The following is a 22,835-nucleotide window of genomic DNA, read 5'->3' as shown; positions in this document are numbered from 1 at the left end:
TTTCGCTGGGAGCACAGTGTTCAACAGAACTACAACTCCCATCAGGACCGTCGGTATACTGGCCTGCGAAGGAGGAAATACAGCTTAGGAACTACCACTTCCGTGATGCTCCGCTTCGCAGGCCTGCGCAGAGCCCAGGGCCACGTTGCTTTCTCGGTGCCGGCTAGCGTGATCTTAGCCATGGCTTCCGCGGACTCCCGGCGGATGGGGAATGGCGGCGGTGTTGGGGGCGCCTTCCAGCCATACCTGGACTCTTTGCGTCAGGAGTTGCAGCAGAGGGATCCGACGCTGCTGTCAGTCGTGGTGGCTCTCCTTGCGGTGCTGCTGACGCTAGGTAAAGAGGCGGCCGGTAGATATGGCGGGTGCGGGGCGGGCGGGGATCCCAGCTTGGACTGGGCTTCTGTAGACCACGGAGCAGAGGTGGCACCTGAGGGGCGTCTAGAATGGGAGACTAACTCCTTATATACACCCGCCCTTCTGCCTGAAGCAGCGGGAACAGCACAGCGTCCTGGTCGTTGGGCACGGGTTGCTAGCCCCTGTACTGCCTGAGCGCCCCATTCTCCCCTTCCATTGCTCTTGCTACCAGTACTCAAGTGGTTTTCTCTCCAAGTTTGAGCATCCTGTGTTTGCGAGCTGGGCTCTGGGGACGTAGAGTTAATAAGGCAAGGTTGAACTTGAGTATACTGGCAGGGTAGGGGATACAGATGCAGAAAAGCTGACAGTTGATGGCGGCTGGCATTCAGCGGAGTCCTCAAGAACAACGATTATAATGGTGGTAATAACAGTGAAAGTTCCAGATGAAGGAGGCATTCTGTGGTAGACTTCTCTTAATTTCGCCAGCCCAACCATATATGCGTATTGTTGATAATCAAGGAGTCATTTTGATTGTTTTTCTCTATTCCACAGTGTTCTGGAAGTTCATCCGGAGCAGAAGGAGCAGTCAGAGAGCTGTTCTTCTTGTGGGCCTTTGTGATTCCGGAAAAACATTGCTTTTTGTCAGAGTAAATGCTTTGATTTATACCTCTCTTAAACTTGATAGGAAATTTTAGTGCACCGTATTATTCCTGTTAGGTTTACTTTGGGAAAAAAGCTGTTGCTGACAAATCGGGGAATTAATTTTTGACTCACTTGGGAGGACGAAAAGACTCTTAAACTGGAATTTCTTGGCCATTTTTGTTCTCTTGCACCTGCCAGATACTGACATATTTAGCCTTTATCCCATTTAAGGGTTTTATATGCTAACTACTTTCATGCCATAGCTAAGGATACCAGAACAGCTGAAGAGATAGAAGACATTAATCTGTATCCAGTGTATAATTCTTTGAGAATTTGTCAAAGAAACTTTTATTGGCTACTTAGGTTTCTTTTCACTAATATTTATTTCTAGTCTATGTAGTATTTTTAAATGTTTGGTTTTTGCTACAAAGCGTAGCGGAAGTTTTCTCTTTATTATTATTCTTTTTGAGAGTATAAGTTATTTTCCTTTCCACTAAAGAAATATAATCTCTAATCATTTTTGATGATTGTAAATGTTGGGAAGGTTGGTAAATTTGGCCACTAACCATTTGAAACTATTATTTGAAAATAATAGTTTAAAAGTAATAGTTTTCCCCCTCCTCTAATTAAGGAGAGGGAATGAAGTTTGCAGTTAATTAGATTTTTCTACAAGCAAAGGGGAAAAAAAATCAACATGGTCCTTTTTAGCTATTGTAAGCGACGTTTGTTTGACTTTACCCCTAGGAGAGTTAGAGCAGAGTTACACTCTTTAGGTTTGCTATTTATATGTTTGCTCAGATCTCCCCTCATATTGTGTTGTGTTTTGTTTTACAGTTGTTAACAGGCCTTTATAGAGACACTCAGACTTCCATCACTGACAGCTCTGCTGCCTACAGAGTCAACAACAACAGGGTAAGAGCTTCCTAGAATGTGGGAAGTCTGACGGTTTTACTTTATTTTGGTGTGTCAGGAAAAATTGTCTGACACAATTTTTTGGTGTCTCAGAAAAAATTCTAGGGTGAATTAGTCTGAGGGGATAGGTACCACTCATAGCTTATTTTTATGGATAAATATTGTGCATGTGACAAATTCTTCTCTTGATCATCCAAGCAGTGAACTTAATAATCATGCTCTCCCCCTTCTTTGTTGTACCGTATGCATATTGATGTTACATCACATTTTATTAGCTTTTATTTCTGTGTCTTCTTTCCAGCTTTACCTTGAGTTCTTAAGAGCGAGCATTAAGCCATTTTCTTTAGTACATGTATATGGGACAGAACTCAAAAGGTTAAAAGGATATTTGGTGAAAAGTAATTTTGCTTTTCCTATCCCTCCTTAAAGTCTTCTTGGAGGTAGTAACTTAGCATTTTCCTGTGTAGTCTTCCAGATTGTCAGCGCTATCCAAACAGGTCTGTTTTCTTTACTTTTTTCTTTTATAACACTCTGTTCCACCCCTGCCTTTTTTAAAATGTAACAATATAATTGATACAGCTTGGGTTTGCTTTCATTTTTTTCTCTCTCTTTTCCATACATAGTACTACCGGGTTGATTTATGAGCTGAGTATTGTGAGAATTCCGTTATGTGACTGTACCATACAATTTTTCTTTCTTAAAGCCTTTACTTTTGAGACATTTTGAGACTTTTGAGACTTTTGAGACTTTTGAGACAGAAAAATCTTGTAGGTACACATGGAAAAGTAAATCATAATCATAGTTGAAAGTGAAAGCAAACTGATCAGAAAACTTTTACTTTTTTTACTTTCAGTTCATGTTGAGTTTTTATTTAATAAGAGCCCTATTAATAGACATTTAGTTTTTTTGTTATTACAGCCTTGCTTTTACAAATGGTGTTGCAGTGGAAATCTTAAAATGTATATATGAGTATACTTAAAAAATACCAAGAAGACATCAGGAGAAGGACTTTTTATGTACCTGTATGTCTCTAGAACGTAGATAGTGACTGCCAAGCTGATTTTACTGCTTAATAAGTATTTAATGAGTGAGCAAAGATAAAGAGACATCTTTTAAATGTCTTAGAGATATTTTTTCTCTTTTCAGTAATGACAGTGTTTCTGACTCAGACCTTTTTAAATTCTCAAGGATTCAGATTTTGAAATTTAAGATCTGAGAGATCTTTAATTCTTGGGACACACATACTGGATATTTTAAGTAGAGTATTCCAGGGTATGCTTTAGACCTGTACTTTCCAACACAGTAGCCATTGGCTGTTTGTGATTAATGAGCATCTAAAATGTGACTAGTCCAAATTGAGGGCTGTTAAGTATAAAATATACACCCAATCTTGAAGACTTGGGATGAAAGAAAGAATGTAAAATATCCATTTTTTGATTTTTTTTTATTATATGTTGAAAAAGATAATTTAGATATATTGGATTATATAATATATATTATTAAAATTTTACCTGTTTCTTTTTTACTTTTTTTGATATGACTAACAGAAAACTTAACATTACATATGAGACTTGCATGTTTCTATTGAATATGTAAAACATTCCTCTTTTTAACTTCTTTTCCCACCCCTTTTATGTTTTAGAGCAGCAGTCCCCCAACCTTTTTGGTACCAGGGACTGGTTCCGTGGAAGACAGTTTTTCCACGCACTAGTACTGTATCCCTGTACCCAGGGTTCCCAGTTTTAGATCTTGTCTCTCAAAATAGTAATGTATCTCTCTCTTTTTTTTTTAATCTTTTGGAATTCATACTTTTTATTTTTTTAAATAGTCAGAATTGTTTGATGCTCTGTTACACAGATAACAAATGAAATTACTGTTGATGTGAACTTGACATTAACATACACAGTGCCTTTGACTATTTTCTGACAACTTTTTTTTGGACATGTCTATATTTATTATTATACAATAAAAATGTTTTCAGTTACCCACTGAGAATTCTTAACTGATATTTTTGTTAACTGCTACCTCAGATTTCCCTAGTCTCCAATATTGCTGCTGTTGCTGTTGCTGCTGCTAAGTCGCGTCAGTTGTGTCTGACTCTGTGCGACCCCACAGACTGCAGCCCACCAGGCCCCTCCATCCCTGGGATTCTCCAGGCAAGAGTACTGGAGTGGGTCACCAGTGCCTTCTCCGCTCCAATATTGAGAGATTGTTAAAAAAAATTTTATTGGAGTATACTTGATATCAGGGCTTCCCTGTTAGCTCAGTTGGTAAAGAATCTGCCTGCAATGCAGGAGACCCTGGTTTGATTCCTGGGTTGGGAAGATCAGCTGGAAAAGGGATCACCTACCCACTCCAGTATTCTTGGGTTTCCCTTGTGGCTCAGCTGGTAAAGAATCCACCTGCCATGTGGGAGGCCTGCGTTCAATCCCTGGGTTGGGAAGATCCCCTGGAAAAGGGAAAGGCTACCCACTCCAGTATTCTGACCTAGAGAATTCCATGGACTATAGTCCATGGGGTTGCAAAGAGTCATGTACTTTCACTTTTGTACTTGATTTACAATGTTGTGTTATTTCAGGTGTAGTAAAGTGAATCAGTTGTACATATACAGATATCCACTCTTTTTGTTTTTATTTTTAGATTCTTTTCCCATTTAGGTCATTACAGAGTATTGAGTAGGGTTCCCTGTGCTATACAGCAGGTTCTGACTAGTTATCGATTTTATATATAGTAGTGTGTGTATGTCAATCCCAGTCTCCTAGTTTTTTCCTATCCCCCCTTTATCCCCTGGTAACTGTAAGTTTGCTTTCTACATCCGTGATTCTACTTCTGTATTTTAAGTAAGTTCATTTCTACCCTCTTTTTAGATTTCATATATATGCAATAGCATGATACTTGTCTTTCTGTATCTGACTTACTTCACTTAGTATGACAATCTCTAGGTCCATCCATGTTGCTGCAAATGACATTATTTTGTTCTTTTTTTATGACTGAGTAATGTATCTTATGGATTGTTTATATTGAAAGTATGTGATGTGATGCTGATTACGCAATGTGATAGTGGGTCCAACCTGAGGTCCCTAGACTCTTACTGATATTAAAAAAAACAAAAAAAAAGTCTTATATACTTTGTATATTACCTATAAAAGATCACACAGACTAAATTACAAGTTACAATATATTTAGCAGTAATGATGTCAAATCTGCATAATGCTGACTCCCTCCTCCTAAATAGTGGTTGAGGCTCCCTGTGGAGAAAGTAGAAACATCTGAGAAATGATCCATTGGTCTGATACATGTACCAGGGCTATAGTCAAGTATTCGCATTGAGCATGGCCACATCTGCCTTGAACTTGAGCTCAAGAATGAAAGCTTAGAATGAGTAGCATGTAAGTGGGCAATAATCAGTCTGCTCAGTGGGGCACAACTCCGCATTGTTCGGTGATTATCACCTGAATCAACAATTGACACAAAATATTAACAGAACAAAAAAATGGTGTGTCTGGTGGACATATATTTTAAAATTAGATTGCAGTAGAAATATAAAAAGGTGTTTTGTTTTTATAAAGGTTGGATATCCCTATAACATGCTATCTGATAAAGTATAGGTTCTTATAGCACATTATTTAGCTTGTGAGTATTTGTTACTGTTTTTCACATGTTTTTGCTTTTATTCATACTGGTATATTTCCCCAGCTCCAGATGGACTTTCCTGACTTCCCCATACAGGGTCAAGTCTCTCACATGCCCTCAGAACATTTATCAGAGTTGTAATTTTACATTTTCCACAGCCTTCTGTGGTTTACAGAGGATGCTCTGTGAACATTTGATTCATTAATCAATTACCTTGACATTTTTGATTAATTAATTAGGTACCATTCACATACCTGAGATATGTTGTGAAAAATTTATGTTGTGAGTGTGAATCAGTAGCGAAACATTAATATTGCTGCTGCCATCCTTAGGGCACTAACCTGACCTTGATTGACCTCCCTGGACATGAGAGCTTGAGACTTCAGTTCTTAGAGCGATTTAAGGCTTCAGCCAGGTAAGTAGGAAGTGGGATGGGCTTGTCTGAAGTCTGTGTATCAAGGCCAACCGTGTAGTTTGCTCTTGTGGTATGCTGGAGGCAGCCTGGTGTTCTGGAGTGGAAAGAGCATGCACCCTGGGGTCAGCATTTCTGGGCTGCAAGCCTACCTTCACTTGGATTATATTAATGTTTGAAAGTATTTCTCAGGAGGTTCAGAAAGTGTTTACCCCTTTTATCATGTCAGTAAATTTTTCATTTACTCTGGGGACAAATTTAATAATGTGTAGAACTATTAAAATCTGAAAAAGAATTTTAAAGCTAGATGGAATCCTAGAAGATATTAAAATCCAACATTATATATTTCTATCCTTAAATTACCTAAAATCAGTGGTTGTAAAGTACAGAAGAATATTTTCATATTTCTTTTAGTATTGTCCTAGTGTTATTGTCTCTTATTTCCTAAATTTCTTGTGTTTCAGTTTAAGATGCTTTGTTCTTATTTAGTCTCCGACACTGATAGGAGCTTGAAGAAAATCAGAATTTCTTTCATTGATTTTAAGACTCATTTTAAAATCTGTGACATTGGAATGCCACTTACAGTTGGTGGTATCATAGTTCAGTTGGCAGTATTTTGTTTCTTAGTCAAACCTGAAATAATGTCTTTTAATTGATGGAAGCTTTGTTTTGATGGAATAAGTGAAGATTTTCTTTTTTTTGAAAATGTCTTATATTTTGTTGTTGCTTCCTTGCCCACAAGGTGGTGATGATGAGCAGTCTGTCATAGTTGAGATTACTTGATTTTTAAAAAACAAAACAAAACTATTTTTTAGAGAATTTCAGGTTCACAGCACAATTGAGCAGAAGGTACAGATTTCCCATATAACCCCACCCCTACACCTGGCATCCTTCACCTATTATCAGCATCCTTCACCTAGTAAGATAACAAATGTTCACTCATTTGTTACAAATGATGTACTCACATTGACGTATCAAAATCACACAGAGTCTGTATTTTACATTAGGATTCACTGTTGGTGTTATACGTTCTAGGAGTTTGAACAAATGTACAGTGATATGTATTCTCCATTATAGTATCATAGAGAGTAGTTTCACTGCCCTAAAAATCCTCTGTTCTCTGCCAGTTCATCCCCCTCTCCCCTAACCCCTGACAACAACTCATCTTTTTACTGTTTCCATAGTTTTGCTTTCTTTAGAATTTCAAACAGTTGGAAACATACAGTATGTAGCCTTTTCATGTTGGCTTCTTTCACTTAGTAATATGTGTTCAAGTTTCTTCCATGTCTTTTCATTATTTGCTGGCTTATTTCTTTGTAGTGCTGAATAATATGTATTGTGTAGGTTTACCACACTTTATTCATTCATCTATTGAAGGGCACTGTGGTTGTTTCCAAGCTTTGACAGTTCTGAATAAAGCTGGTTTTTGTGTGAACATACATTTCTGGGTAAATACCAAGGAGCACAATTGCAGAATCATATATCGTAAGAATATGTCTAGTTTTGTGAGAAATTCCCACACTGTCTTCCAAAGTGGCCATGCCATTTTGCATTCCCACCAGTGATGAATGAGTGTTCCAGTTAATCTGCATCCTCACCAGGATTTAGTGTTGTCAGTGTTCCGGATTTTGTCTATTATAAATGAGTATATAGTGGTACCTAATTGTTGTTTTAATTTGCATTTCCCTAATGACATATTATATGGAGCATCTTTTCGTATACTGATTTGCTGTTTATAAATAAATTTGCTGTTTTTTAAATTTTTTATAGTCCTTTTTTTTAAATTAGTTTATTTATCTGTTTGTTAACTTTACAATATTGTATTTGTTTTGCCATACATTGACATGACTCCACCATGGGTGTACATGTTTTCCCCTTCCAGAACCCCCTTCCAACCTCCCTCCCCGTCCCATCCCTCCAGGTCATCCCAGTGCACCAGCCCCCAGCACCCTGTGTCATGCATCGAACCTGGACTGGCGATTTGTTTCACATATGATAATTTACATGCTTCAATGCCATTGTCCCATATCATCCCACCCTCGCCCTCTCCCATAGAGTCCATAATACTGTTCTATTTATCAGTGTCTCTTTTGATGTCTCGAATACAGGGTTATCTTTATTGATTAACTAAATACCATATATATGTGGTGACCCGGTTTTTGGCTAGCGCGGTCGCGGGCTGCGCCTTTTTCCCTTCCCCCGTCCCAGCCTCGATTTTCTGGGTGTACAACGGGCGCAGCTTCCCAGATGTGCTGTGCTCTCCCCTGGGGAGCTGATCTCTGGCTGCGACCCTCTCAGGGGGTGTCGATCCTCCAGAGTCCCCAAGAAGTCCTGGTTAGCAGCGAGGTCTGTTTTCAGTTTGGTATAGGATGCCTCTCTGGGGCCGCGATTCCGCCCTTCCGGCTCTGGCTGCCCTACCTGCCTGTCTCCTGCGGGGAATGGGCCGGGCCGCAGTAGGCTTGCTCTGCTCAGTCCTTTGCTCTGTGAGTGGGCCTGGCGGTGTCTTAGGTTAAGGCTTTTCGCGGGAAAGCTATCCCACGATCTAGGTTGCTGTCTCAATCTAGTTTCCTCAGATTGCCCTCGGGGCATTCAGGCCCAGTCCTAACCCAAAGCAATGCAGCCCGCCCCTCCGTGCTCAGCCCCTGCTTGCTAGTTGGGGGTGCGCACGTCTGGGCTGCGCCCGCTGGGATTTGCTGTTAGGTACATAAACTGCGGGCTTTAATTATTTATTTATGTTTCCTCTCGGTTATTTTGCCCTTCGCGATTCCAAGGCTCGCCACAGACCTGCAGGAGAGAGTGTTTCCTTGGTGTTTGAAAACTTCTCTCTTTTTTAAGACTCCCTTCCCGGGACGGATCTCCGTCCCTACCTCATTTGTCTCTCTTTTTATCTTTTATAGTTTGTTCTACCTCCTTTCAAAGACTATGGGCTGCCTTTCTGTGTGTCTGATGTCCTCTGCCAGCATTCAGAAGTTGTTTTGTGGAATTTGCTCAGCGTCTAAATGTTCTTTCGGTGAATTTGTGGGAGAGACGGTCGTTTGCCCATCCTATTCCTCCGCCATCTTAGAACCGCCTCCAAATTTGCTGTTTTAAAGCCTGTTTGGTGAGGTGTCGGTAAAGATCTCTGATCCACTTTTTAAATTGGGTTGTTTGTTTTCTTACTGTTGAGTTTCAGAAATTCTGATCATCTAGTGTTTTCTACACTGGTGTTTCAACACTGGTTTTCTCCAGTGTGGAGTTTTATAGTTGTGGTTTACATTTAAGTATGTGATCCATTTTAAGTTAATTTTTGTGAAAAGTATAAGTTCTGTATCTAAATTCATTTTGTGTGTGTGTAGATGTCTGTTCCAGCACTGTTCGTTGAAAACACTATCTTTGCTTCATTTATTGCCTTTGCTTCTCTGTCAAAGATCACTTGACTGTATAGATGAGGGTCTCTTTCTGGACTCTGTTCCGTTCTATTGATCTGTTCTCTCATCAATACCATGCTGTCTTCATTACTGTGGTTTCATAGTAAGTTGATAATGTCAGTTCTCCAACTTTGTTCTTCTTCAGGATTCTGTTGGCTATTCTGGATCTTTTGGCTCTCCATATAAACTTTAGAATCAATTTGTCGGTATCCACAAACTTAGTGGCTGAAATTTTCATTGGGTTGCATTGAATCTATAAATCAAGTTGGGGAGAACTGACATCTTGACACTATTTAGCCTTCCTATCCATTTTCTTAGTTATACTTCAGTTTTGTGGATCAGAGTTTTACAGTTCTCCTCGTGTAGATCTCGTATGTATTTGTATCTCTTTCATATTGTAGGATGCTAATGTAAGTGGTATTGTGTTTTTAATATTAAATTTCATATGTTCATTCCTGATCTTTGGGTAAGCAATTCACTTGTGTATCAACCTTGTATTCTGCAATTCTGCTGTAACTGTGTGTATTAGTTCCTAAGCTTTTTGGTTGATCATTTTCAGATCTTCTGCATAGATAGCCATTTCACGTGCGAACACAGACATTTTATTTCTTCCTTTCTCATATACCTTTTATTACCTTTTCTTGTCCTAATGAATTAGCTTGAAATTTTAGTATGATGTTGCAAAACCAATGGTGAGATGGGACATCTTTGCTGTGTTTCTAGTGGTAGCAGGAAATCTTCAATGTTTTCCACCATTAAATATATTAGCTCTATGATTTTTGTAGATATTCTTTATCATGTTGGGGAACTTCCCCTCTAAGTTTACTAGGAGTTTTTACATCATGAATGGTTGTTAAATTTTGTCAGATACTTTTTTGGATCTGTTGATATGATCCTGTGATTTTCCTCTTTTAGTTTATTGATGTGATTATGTTAATTGATTTTTGAATGTTGAATCAGCTTTGCATACCACTTGGTTGTTGTGATACTGTGGTTTATAATGAGAAATATGTATTTGATCTTTGTCCCTATTTCTGGCACAGAGCTCCTAAAATCCTTGGAATTTCTTAAGTGATGAGAATGATAAAGTTGTCTTTTGGTATGTTATTGAGGTGAGTTTTGGATGGGGACTGGGTACCAAGAAAACCGACCATGTGAGTTAAAACTTTTCATTCCCATCCAGGGAAGGGAGAGGAGAGAGACTGGAGGTTGAATTTTGGTCAGTTGTTCAGTCAGTCATGCCTGTATTTATTATGCCCTCCATAAAACCACCAAAGGATGAGATTTGTAGGGCTTCCTTGTTGGGGAATCAGAATGCTTCCACATGCCACCCTGCAAGGCCCAAACTCCATGGGGACAGAAGCTCCTTTGTTCAGGAACTTGCCATATGTATCTCTTCATCTGGCTGTTGATTGATATCCTTTAATAATTTTGCAATAAACTGGTAATTTAGTGAGTAAATGAGCTTTCTGAGTTCTGTGAGCTGCTCTCACAAATTAATTGACTCTAAGAAGGGGGTCATGGGAACCTCTGATTTATAGCCAGTCAGTCAGAAGTACAGGTAACAGCATTGACTTTTGACTGGCATCTTAGGTCCTTTCTACCAAACTAACCAAACCAAAGAAAGGAATTGTGAGACTTTCCAATCTGCAGCCCGTTACTCAGAAGCACAGGTAACAACCTGGACTTGTGATTGGCATCTGAAGTGGAGTCAGTCTTGTGGCACTGAGCCCTTAGCCTGTGGAACCTGATGCTATCTCCAAGTATTAGAATTGAGTTGAGTTGTAGGACACCCAGCTGGTGTCAAGAGAATTGCTTAGTGGTAGGGGAAATCTCCATCCACCACATTGATATTGGGTCCAAAACCCATTTATCATGGTGTATAATTCTTCTTATAAATTGTTGGATTTGATTTGCCAGTATTTTCTTGAGGATTTTTACATATATGTTCATGAAAGATGGGCTTCCCTCATAGCTCAGCTGGTAAAGAATCCGCCTGCAACGCAGGAGACCCTGGTTCAATTCCTGGGTTGGGAAGATCCACTGGAGAAGGGATAGGCTACCCACTCCAGTATTCTTGGACTTCCCTTGTGGCTCATCTTGTAAAGAATCCACCTACAATGTGGAAACCTGGGTTGGGAAGGTCCCCTGGAGAAGGGAAAGGCTACCCACTCCAGTATTCTGGCCTGGAGAATCATGGACTGTATAGTCCATGGGGTCGCAAAGAGTCAGACACAACTGAGCGACTCTCACTTTCACTTTCATGAAAGATATTTGTGTGTAGTTTTCTTGTAATGTCTTGGTTTGTGTTTTAAAGTAATTGTGGCCTCATAGAATAAACAAGAAAATATTCCTTCTGTTTATATTTTCTGAAAGAAATTGTAAAGAATTTGTATGTTTTCTTCCTTAATTTTTTTAATTGAATATATTTGACATAATAACATTGTATAAATGTCCTTAAATATTTGGTAGAATTCACTAGTGATCCTGCTTGTGCCTAGTGCTTTCTGTTTTGGAAGGTTTTTAATTTTTGATTCAGTTTCTTTAATAGATATAGGGCTATTCAGATTGTCTGTTTGTTAATGAGTTTTGGCAGATTGTATCTTTTAAGGAATTGGACCACTTCACCTAGCTTATCAAATTTGTGGGCATAGAGTTATTTATAGTATTCCTTGATTATCCTTTTAACATCCATTTTGTGTCCTCTCTTTTTCTTAGTTAGACTGGCTAGAAATTTATAAATTTTATTGATCTTTTCAAGGACCAGCTTTTGGTTTTGTTGATGTTCTCCATTTACGTCCTATTTTCAATTTCATTGATTTTTGCTCTTTTATTCTTTTTTCTATTTACTTTAAATTGCTCTACTTTTTCTAGCTTCCTAAGATGGAAGCTTAGATTATTGATTTTAGGTCTTTCTTCTCTTCTAATAAATGCATTCAATGCTATAAACATCACAGAGTATAGAATTGTAGGTTTGGGGATTTTTCTTTTAACACTTTAAGTCTTTCCGTTCACTTGCTTCTTGATTGCATGGTATCTGAGAAACTGGATATAATTCTTATATTGCTCAACTATACATAAGGTCTTTTCCCTTCTGGCTTATTTTGAGACTTTTTCCCTTTATCTTTCATTTTCTGTAGTTTAAAAATGATATGGCTAGCTATAGTCCTTTGACATTAATCCTGCTTGGTGTTTTTGGAGCTTCCTGTGGTTTCCGTTGGTCTGTGGTTTGGTGTCTGACATTAATTTGGGGGACGTTTTCAGCCAATATTGTTTTATATATTTCTTATTTTTTCTCTTTCCTCTCCTTCTGAAATTCCCAGTACATATATGTTACACTTTTTGTAGTTCTCCCACAGTTCTCAGATATTCTGTTCTGTTTTTTTAAGTCTGTTTTCTTTGCTTTTCAGTTTTGGAGGCATCTATTGAGATATCTGAAGCTAGAGGTTCTTTGCTTCAGTTGTATGCAGTCTACTAATAGTTTCATCAGAAGTGTTCTTCATTTGTTAGTTTATTTTTTATCTGTATCATTTCTGTCTTTATATACAATTTTATTTATTTATGGCTGTGCTGGGTCTTTATTGCTGCACGGTTTTTCTCTAGTTGCGGTGAGCAGGGCTACTCTCTAGTTGTGATGCGTGGGCTTCTCATTGTGGTGGTTTCTCTTGTTGCAGAGCACAGGCTCTAGGCAGATGGGCTTCAGTAGTTACATCCCATGGGCTCAGTAGTTATGGCATGTGGGCTCAATAGTTGCAGCTCCCTGATTCTGCACAGGTTTGGTAGTTGTGCTGTGCCAGGTCAGTTGCTCTGCTGCATATGGGATCTTCCCAGACTAGGGTTTGAACCTGTGTCTGCTTCATGGCAGGTGGATTCTTTACCACTGAGCCACTAGGGAAGCTGTGTAACATTTCTTTTTAGTTATTTGTTTGGACTTCATCTCTCTCCTAACATTTCTCATCTGTTTCTGCATGTTGTCTTCTTTATTTTCTAGAACACTTAGCACCACAATCACAATTATTTTAAATTCCTGGTCTGACAGTTCCAATGTCTCTTCCATATCTGAGTCAAGTTCTGTTGCTTGCCCCTTCTCTTCAAACTCTTTTTTACTTTTTATTGTGTCATGTAATTTTTCTTGATAGACATGCAGTAAACTGTGTAAGAACTGCCATTAGTAATGTGGTGAAGTGTGAGAGGAAAGAAAGCATCCTATGACTAGATCTCAGTCTTAATGGGCCTGTATCTGGACTGTGAGCTTTACACTTGATTCTCAATTGATTCCCACCACCCCCTTAAATGGGATAGGATTGGTAGTGTAGGCTGGAGATGGCTATTTTTCTTCTCCCACTTGGAATGCTAGAGCTGTGTGGAGTTGGATATTTCCCTTTCTGCAGGTCAGTTAGGCTCTTATAAAATCCCAGCAAATTAGGCTCTGGTTAAATAGTTTCTCCTGGGAGTAGACTTCATTTGTAGTTGTTTAGTCTTTAAGTCTTGTCCAACTCTTAGTGACCCCATGGACTGTAGCCCACCAAGCTCCTCTGTCCATGAGATTTCCCAGGAAGGAATACTGGAGTGGGTTACCATTTCCTTCTCCAAGACCTCATCAAGGTCTGGCATATTTCAAAATGATTTCTTTTCCCTTCCCCCTGCTGGAAGCATGAGGGGATTTTTCTCTACTATATGCCACAAGAACCTAGTCAAGCTTCTGGAAGTAAAATTTACAAAAGTGTGGGTCTCCCTGGGGTTTTATATCTCAGACTTGTTCATGCTGACCTTCTAGCAATTCATCAGTTACAGATTAGGTTTTTACACTAGGTCCCACAGAGATTTGTGCTCATGAGTTTATACTCCAGTAAGTTGTACTTTTCTGTGTATATATGTTGTTTTCTCCAGTTTGAGAGGCAATGCTTTGCCCTGTAACCTCACTTCTCTGATGAACTTAAGTGCTGTGGATTTTTCAGTCAGGTTAGCTTTTTACTTCTTAGAATGCGATGGTGAATTTCAGCTTATTTCATGCCAGACTGGAAACTGGAAGTTGTGATTTTTTTTTTTTTTTATTACTCAAACAATTGATACAAATCTAGAACTGGTATTTGCTGTAATTGGGTTTTAATTTCTAATTAAAATTTTTTTTCTCACTTTCAGCTACAAATATTTTACATTTCACAGTGTAATTACTCTTTGATCCAAGTATTTTGGGTTACTAAAACATTCAAAGTATGAAGATACAAATGAGCTCAAATCATAATCACAATAAATATAAATTCAAAAGATACTGCAGTGAACCCTTGAACAAAATGGGTTTGAACTATGTGTGTCTGCTTATAGGAGGAATTTTTTCACTTAATATGTACCACCCAATCTGTGGTTGCTTTGAATCGACCAATGTCAAACCTCAGATATGGAGGGCCAACTGAAGTTATACACAGATTTTTGATTAGAAGTTCAGGCTCCTAAATCCCATGCTGTTCAAGGATCAAGGTATAGTATATTGATCTGTGATTTCTTGTTTTTTAATTGTACCTTCTGAGTTTTTAATCATACCTGATGATCAGGTTTCCCTAATCATCCCATTTTTCTCCCTCAACTAACTTTTTTTTATTAATTTATTTATTTTAGTTGGAGGCTAATTACTTTACATTATTGTAGTGGTTTTTGCCATACATTGACATGAATCAGCCATGGGTTTACATGTGTTCCCCATCCTGAACCCCCCTCCCACCTCCCTCCCCATCCCATCCCTCTGGGTCATCCCAGTGCACCATCCCTGAGCCTTTGTCTCATGCATCAAACCTGGACTGGCGTTCTGTTTCACATATGATAATATACATGTTTCAATGCTATTCTCCAGATCGTCCCACCCTCACCTTCTCCCACAGAGTCCATAAGATTGTTCTATGCATCTGTGTCTCTTTTTCTGTCTCGAATATAGGGTTATCGTAACCATCTTTCAAATTCCATATATATGCATTAGTATACTGTATTGGTGTTTTTCTTTCTGGCTTACTTCACTCTGTATAATAGGCTGCAGTTTCGTCCTTCTCGATAGAACTGATTCTAATGTATTCTTTTTAATGGCTGAGTAATATTCCATTGTGTATAGGTACCACAGCTTCCTTATCCATTCATCTGCTGATGGACATCTAGGTTGCTTCCATGTCCTGGCTATTGTAAACAGTGCTGCGATGAACATTGGGGTACACGCGTCTCTTTCAATTCTGGTTTCCTTGGTGTGTATGCCCAGCAGTGGGATTGCTGGGTCATATGGCAGTTCTGTTTCCAGTTTTTTAAGCAATCTCCACACTGTTCTCCATAGTGGCTGTACTAGTTTGCATTCCCACCAACAGTGTAAGAGGGTTCCCTTTTCTCCACACCCTCTCCAGCATTTATTGCTTGTAGACTTTTGGGTAGCAGCCATTCTGACTGGCAGGAAATGATACCTCATTGTGGTTTTGATTTGCATTTCTCTGATAATGAGTGATGTTGAGCATCTTTCATGTGTTCGTTAGCCATCTGTATGTCTTCTTTGGAGAAATGTCTGTTAGTTCTTTGGCCCATTTTTTGATTGGGTCGTTTATTTTTCTGGAATTGAGCTGCATGAGCTGGTTGTATATTTTTGAGAGTAATTCTTTGTCCGTTGCTTTGTTTGCTATTATTTTCTCCCATTCTGAAGGCTGTCTTTTCACCTTGCTTATAGTTTCCTTTGTTGTGCAAAAGCTTTTAATTTTAATTAGGTCCCATTTGTTTATTTTTGCTTTGATTTCCAATATTCTGGGAGGTGGCTCATAGAGGAAGGATCCTGCTGTGATTTATGTCGGAGAGTGTGTTGCCTCTGTTTTCCTCTAGCAGTTTTATAGTTTCTGGTCTTACATTTAGATCTTTAATCCATTTTGAGTTTATTTTTGTGTATGGTGTTAGAAAGTGTTCCAGTTTCATTCTTTTACAAGTGGTTGACCAGTTTTCCCAGCACCACTTGTTAAAGAGATTGTCTTTTCTCTATTGTATATTCTTTCCTCCTTTGTCAAAGATAAGGTGTACATAGGTGCATGGGCTTTCTGTTTTGTTCCACTGATCTATATTTCTGTCTTTGTGCCAGTACCATACTGTCTTGATGACTGTGGCTTTGTAGTAGAGCCTGAAGTCAGGCAGGTTGATTCCTCCAGTTCCATTCTTCTTTCTCAAGATTGCTTTGGCTATTCGAGGTTTTTTATATTTCCATACAAACTGTGAGATGATTTGTTCTAGTTCTGTGAAAAATACCATTGGTAGCTTGATAGGGATTGCATTAAATCTATAGATTGCTTTAGGTAGTATACTCATTTTCACTATATTGATTCTTCCAATCCATGAACACGGTATATTTCTCCGTCTTATTTGTGTCCTCTTTGATTTCTTTCATCAGTGTTTTACAGTTTTCTATATATAGGTCTTTTGTTTCTTTAGGTAGATATATTCCTAAGTATTTTATTCTTTTCATTGCAGTGGTGAATGGTATTGTTTCCTTAATTTCTCTTTCTGTTTTCTCATTGTTAGTGTATAGGAATGCAAGGGATTTCTGTGTGTTAATTTTATATCCTGCAACTTTACTATATTCATTGATTAGCTCTACTAATTTTTTGGTAGAATCTTTAGGGTTTTCTATGTAGAGGATCATGTCATCTGCAAACAGTGAGAGTTTTACTTCTTCTTTTCCTATCTGGATTCCTTTTATTTCTTTTTCTGCTCTGATTGCTGTGGCTAAAACTTCCAAAACTATGTTGAATAGTAGTGGTAAGAGTGGGCACCCTTGTCTTGTTCCTGACGTTAGGGGAAATGCTTTCAATTTTTCACCATTGAGGATAATGTTTGCTGTGGGTTTGTCATATATAGCTTTTATTATGTTGAGGTATGTTCCTTCTATTCCTGCTTTCTGGAGGGTTTTATCATAAATGGATGTTGAATTTTGTCAAAGGCTTTTTCTGCATCTATTGAGATAATCATATGGTTTTTATCTTTCCATTTGTTAACGTGGTGTATTACATTGATTGATTTGCAGATATTGAAGAATCCTTGCATTCCTGGGGTAAAGCCCACTTGGTCATGATGTATGATCTTTTTAATATGTTGTTGGATTCTGTTTGCTAGAATTTTGTTAAGGATTTTTGCATCTATGTTCATCACTGATATTGGCCTGTAGTTTTCTTTTTTTGTGGCACCTTTGTCTGGTTTTGGGATTAGAGTGATGGTGGCCTCATAGAATGAGTTTGGAAGGTTACGTTCTGCAATTTTCTGGAAGAGTTTGAAAAAGATAGGTGTTAGCTCTTCTCTAAATTTTTGGTAGAATTCAGCTGTGAAGCCATCTGGTCCTGGGCTTTTGTTTGCTGAAAGATTTCTGATTACAGTTTCGATTTCCATGCTTGTGATGGGTCTGTTAAGATCCTCTATTTCTTCCTGGTTCAGTTTTGGAAAGTTATACTTTTCTAAGAATTTGTCCATTTCTTCCAAGTTGTCCATTTTATTGGCATATAGCTGTTGGTAGTAGTCTCTTATGATCCTTTGTATTTCTGTGTAGTCTATTGTGATCTCTCCATTTTCATTTCTAATTTTGTTGATTTGATTCTTCTCCCTTTGTTTCTTGATGAGTCTGGCTAACGATTTGTCAATTTTATTTATCTTCTCAAAAAACCAGCTTTTAGCTTTTTTGATTTTTGCTATAGTCTGTTTTGTTTCTTTTGCATTTATTTCTGCCCTAATTTTTATGATTTCTTTCCTTCTACTAACCCTTTGGTTCTTCATTTCTTCCTTTTCTAGTTGCTTTAGGTGTAGAGTTAGGTTATTTATTTGACTTTTTTCTTGTTTCTTGAAGTAAGCCTGTATTGCTATGAACCTTCCTCTTAGCACTGCTTTTACTGTGTCCCATAGGTTTTGGGTTGTTGTGTTTTCATTTCCATTCGTTTCCATGCATTTTTTAATTTCTTCTGTGATTTGTTGGTTATTCAGAAGTGTGTTGTTTAGCCTCCATATGTTAGAATTTTTAATAGTTTTTTTCCTGTAACTGAGATCTAATCTTACTTCATTGTGGTCAGAGAAGATGATTGGAATGATTTCAATTATTTTGAATTTACCAAGGCTAGATTTATGGCCCAGGATGTGATCTATCCTGGCAAAGGTTCTGTGTGCACTTGAGAAAAAGGTGAAATTGATTGTTTTGGGGTGAAATGTCCTGTAGATATCAATTAGATCTAGCTGGTCTGTTGTATCATTTAAAGTTTGTATTTCCTTGTTAATTTTCTGTTTAGTTGATCTGTCCATAGGCGTGAGTGGAGTATTAAAGTCTCCCACTGTTACTGTGTTATTGTTAATTTCCGCTTTCATACTTGTTAGCATTTGCCTTATATATTGCAGTGCTCCTATGTTGGGTGCATATATATTTATAATTGTTATATCTTCTTCTTGGATTGATGCTTTGATCATTATGTAGTGTCCATGTTTGTCTCTTTTCACAGCCTTTATTCTAAAGTCTATTTTATCTGAAATGAGTATTGCAACTCCTGCTTTCTTTTGGTCTCCGTTTGCGTGAAATATTTTTTTCCAGCCCTTCACTTTCAGTGTGTATGTGTCCCTTGTTTTGAGGTGGGTCTCTTGTAGACAGCATATATAGGAGTCTTGTTTTTGTATTTATTCAGCCAGTCTTTGTCTTTTGGTTGGGACATTCAACCCATTTACATTTAAGGTAATTATTGATAAGTATGGTCCCGTTGCCTTTCACTTTGTTGTTTTGGGTTCATTTTTATACACCATTTCTGTGTTTCCTGTCTAGAAAAGATCCTTTAGCATTTGTTGAAGAGCTGATTTGGTGGTACTGAATTCTCTCAACTTTCGCTTGTCTGTAAAGCTTTTGAATTCTCCTTCATATCTGAATGAGATCCTTGCTGGGTATAGTAATCTGGGTTGTAGATTATTCTCTTTCATTACTTTCAGTATGTCCTGCCATTCCCTTCTAGCCTGAAGAGTTTCTATTGAAAGATCAGCAGTTATCCTTATGGGAATCCCCTTGTGTGTTATTTGTTGTTTTCCCCTTGCTGCTTTTAATATTTGTTCTTTGTGTTTGATCTTTGTTAATTTGATTAATATGTGTCTTGGGGTGTTTTGCCTTGGGTTTATCCTGTTTGGGACTCTCTGGGTTTCTTGGACTTGTGTGACTATTTCCTTCCCCATTTTAGGGAAATTTTCAACTATTATCTCCTTTTTTCATGGCCTTTCCTTTTGTCTTCTTCTTCTGGGACTCCTATGATTTGAATGTTGGGGCGTTTCATATTGTCCCAGAGGTCCCTGTCCCTGAACTGATTTGAAACTATGTTATTTCTTCTTTTTTTCATTGTTATCCTCTACACTTCTTTTTTTAAAAAACATTGACTGCTTAACAGAAGTTAAAAATCAATAATACTAGCTTTCTTTAACTAAATCTCAAAATACCTTACTTTGATCTTCCTTACATCTTTCATTTTAATTTTCTTTCCTCTTTTTTAACCCCCAACAGTGATTTTTTTTCTCCTCCATTCAGTGACTGCCTAGAATTACTAGGATGTTTATGGATTTTTTTTCAGTCCGTTGCTTCTTGCCTCTTACTCTTTCCTTTTGATTCAATTTTCTTTCACGTATTTCTTTTATATATGTTTGCTGAATGGTGAACAACAGATAAAATTTCTCATTTTTTGTTCATTTGAAACTTTTGTCATTGTCCTTCATTTTTGAATAATTTTCATAGCTCTGTTTTCACACTAAGGCATTACTCCTGACTTTAAGTATCTATTGTTGTAGATTAGAAAGCAGTGCTCAATCTACTTGTCATTTCATGATATAGAATCTTATTTTTATCCTGTGTTAAGGGGTAGATTATCCTTCTGTTCAGGGATGATTTAGCTTTATTGTGGTTGGAATTCAAGTGTACTATTTCAGTTGAAATATTTGCATTTTCAGTTCTGGAAAATTCTCAACAATATCTTTTCAGGTAGTTCTGTTTCTATTCAGTTTCTTCTCCTAGAACTCTCATTAGCATTATTAAGCCATATCTTTTCTGCTCTTCTTGTCTCTTCTCTATCATCCTTCCAGGTCTTTTCACCTTGCATATAGTAAGATATTTTTACCTTTATTTTGTAGTTTACTCTATCCTTTTTGGCTGTAGTATTCTCTGCTTATCTGTTCCATTAGTTCATTTCAATTCAGTTGCTCATTCATGTCTGACTCTTTGCGACCCCATGGACTGCAGCAAGCCAGGCTTACCTGCCCATCACCAACTCCTGGAGCTTGCTCAAATTCATGTCCATTAAGTCAGTGATGCCCATCCAAACATCTCATCCTCTGTCGTCCCCTTCTCCTCCTGCCTTCAATCTTCCCCAGGGTCTTTTCCAAGGAGTCAGTTCTTTGCATCAGATGGCCAGAGTATTGGAGTTTCAGCTTCAGCATCAGTCCTTCCAGTGAATATTCAGGATTGATTTCCTTTAGGATTGACTGGGTTGATCTTGCAGTCCAAGGGCTTCTCAAGAGTCTTCTCCAACACCACAGTTCAAAAGCATCGATTCTTCGGTGCTCAGCTTTCTTTATAGTCCAACTCTCACATCCATACATGGCTACTGGAAATAACCATGGCTTTGACTAGACGGACCTTTGTTGGCAAATTAATGTCTCTGCTTTTTAATATGCTGTCTAGGTTGGTCATAGCTTTTCTCCCAAGGAGCAAGTATTTTTTAATTTCATGGTGCAATTACCACCTGCAGTGATTTTGGAGTCCAAAAAAATAAAGTCTGTTACGGTCTCCATTGTTTCCCCATTTATTTGCCGTGAAGTGATGGGACTGGATGCCATGATCTTCGTTTTTTGAATGTTGAGTTTTAAGCCAGCTTTTTCACTCTCCTCTTTCACTTTCATCAAGAGGCTCTTTAGTTCCTCTTCGCTTTCTGCCATAAAGGTTGTGTTGTCTGCATATCTGAGGTTATTCATATTTTTCTTGGCAAACTTGATTTTAGCTTGTGCTTCATCCAGCCAGGCATTTCACATGATGTATTCTGCATATAACTTAAACAGGGTGACAATATACAGCCTTGATGTACTCCTTTTCCAATTTGGAACCAGTCTGTTGTTCCATGTCCTGTTCTAACTGTTGCTTCTTGACCTGCATACAGATTTCTCAAGAGGCAGTTCAGGTGGTCTGGTATTCCCGTCTCTTTAAGAATTTTCCACAGTTTGTTGTGGTCGACATAGTCAAAGGCTTTTCCATTAAGCCATTAAGCAACTTAATCTTTAAGCAACTTAATCTTTTCCATTAAGTTGTTATTTTGTTCTTTGCTTCTAAAAACCTATCTTTTAAAATTAGTCTAGTATTTTTTTTAGTACTATTCTTGATTCTTTTCTTATGGTATCTAGTATTCTATTAAATAGTTTAAAATATTTTATTTACTACTTATTATTGTCTTGGTAGTTTAGATCGAGAACCCCTGTTCAAGGGGATGAGATTTTGTTGTTGATATTGTGGTTGCTGGGTTGGATTTTTTTTTTTTTGTGCTTTAGGTTATAAAAGCCCCTCTCCAGAAAGGATTCGTATTTCCTTCTGTTGGGGGCCATGGGGGTTCATTGAGTCTGGCGCAATCTTCCTGCCTCAGGATCTTACACCATGAGAAAATGTAAATTCATACTGTGTTTCTGTGTGTGGCACAAGAGGCCTGGTGATTCAATTCTTGGATTATTTTCCCACACCACCCTCCATTAGACTGCTTTTAAGTTCTAGGCTTTGCGCAGAGCATTCATGTGTTTGTTGGTCATTGCACATCTCCTAGGCATTCAAATACTTGTCCCTAAGGTCTATTGTCTGCTCTTTTCCTGGGTTGCTTTGATTTAGGTTTGATGCCTCTTTATTTCTGGCAAATGAGGATTCTCACTGTTGCTGCCTTAGGTTAAGCCCTACCTGATCACTCTGCTTCTAGTTTGATTATCCTGTTAGTTTTATCTTTCATTTAGGCACCAGTATTCTTTGTAAGAGAAGGTGCTGCGGCCGTGCCAGAGGTAGGAGGAGTCGGGCTTTGGGGCCGGGAGTCTGCACCGGGGAGAGGAGGTCCGGCCGCCTCAGGCCTTTCTCGCTCTCCTGAGAGAAAAGAGCCTTCCTCGCCCGCCGCCAGCCGCGGTTAGAGGCGGGAGCCGGGCTTGGGTAGAGGGGATCAGGGCTGTTTGAACGGAAAATGGGTGGGGGGATCTGGATACCCACAGGTCACGGCCCGGGCGTCCGACTGGCGATCGGAATTCGCCGTCTGCCTTTGTAGCCGCCAGAGTCCTTGGCAGCCCTTCCCCAGGTAGCAACCCTTGTGTCACCGGGTTGAGGGAGGCGGGGGTCCGCCCCGCACCTGCCCATTCATTCTTTCCGTGTCTGCAGTGAGCCCGGCCGCGGTAGGTACCAAGCTGGGTAGGCAGAGTCCCCGGCCCTCTGGAAAGTTGCCGTCTCATTCGGA

General features: G+C 38.6%; 1 protein-coding gene across 1 annotated transcript in view; it reads left to right on the top strand.

Moving 5' to 3' along the window:
* The first annotated feature begins 151 nt into the window (after nt 1–151).
* SRPRB (SRP receptor subunit beta) overlaps nt 152–22,835 on the top strand; it is a 48,007-nt gene continuing 25,323 nt past the window's right edge. Inside the window, exons 1-4 of the mRNA XM_081569775.1 lie at nt 152–334; nt 907–1,001; nt 1,831–1,908; nt 5,874–5,956. Coding sequence (XP_081425901.1) covers nt 181–334; nt 907–1,001; nt 1,831–1,908; nt 5,874–5,956 — 410 coding nt within the window. The 5' untranslated portion in view covers nt 152–180. The remainder of the gene's footprint in view (nt 335–906; nt 1,002–1,830; nt 1,909–5,873; nt 5,957–22,835) is intronic.

This window comes from Giraffa tippelskirchi, chromosome 2, assembly GCF_054371585.1.
Source record: "Giraffa tippelskirchi isolate mGirTip1 chromosome 2, T2T-mGirTip1v1.2.pri, whole genome shotgun sequence".
Classification (NCBI taxonomy): Eukaryota; Metazoa; Chordata; class Mammalia; order Artiodactyla; family Giraffidae; genus Giraffa; species Giraffa tippelskirchi.
This window is presented reverse-complemented; position numbering and strand designations above follow the sequence as displayed.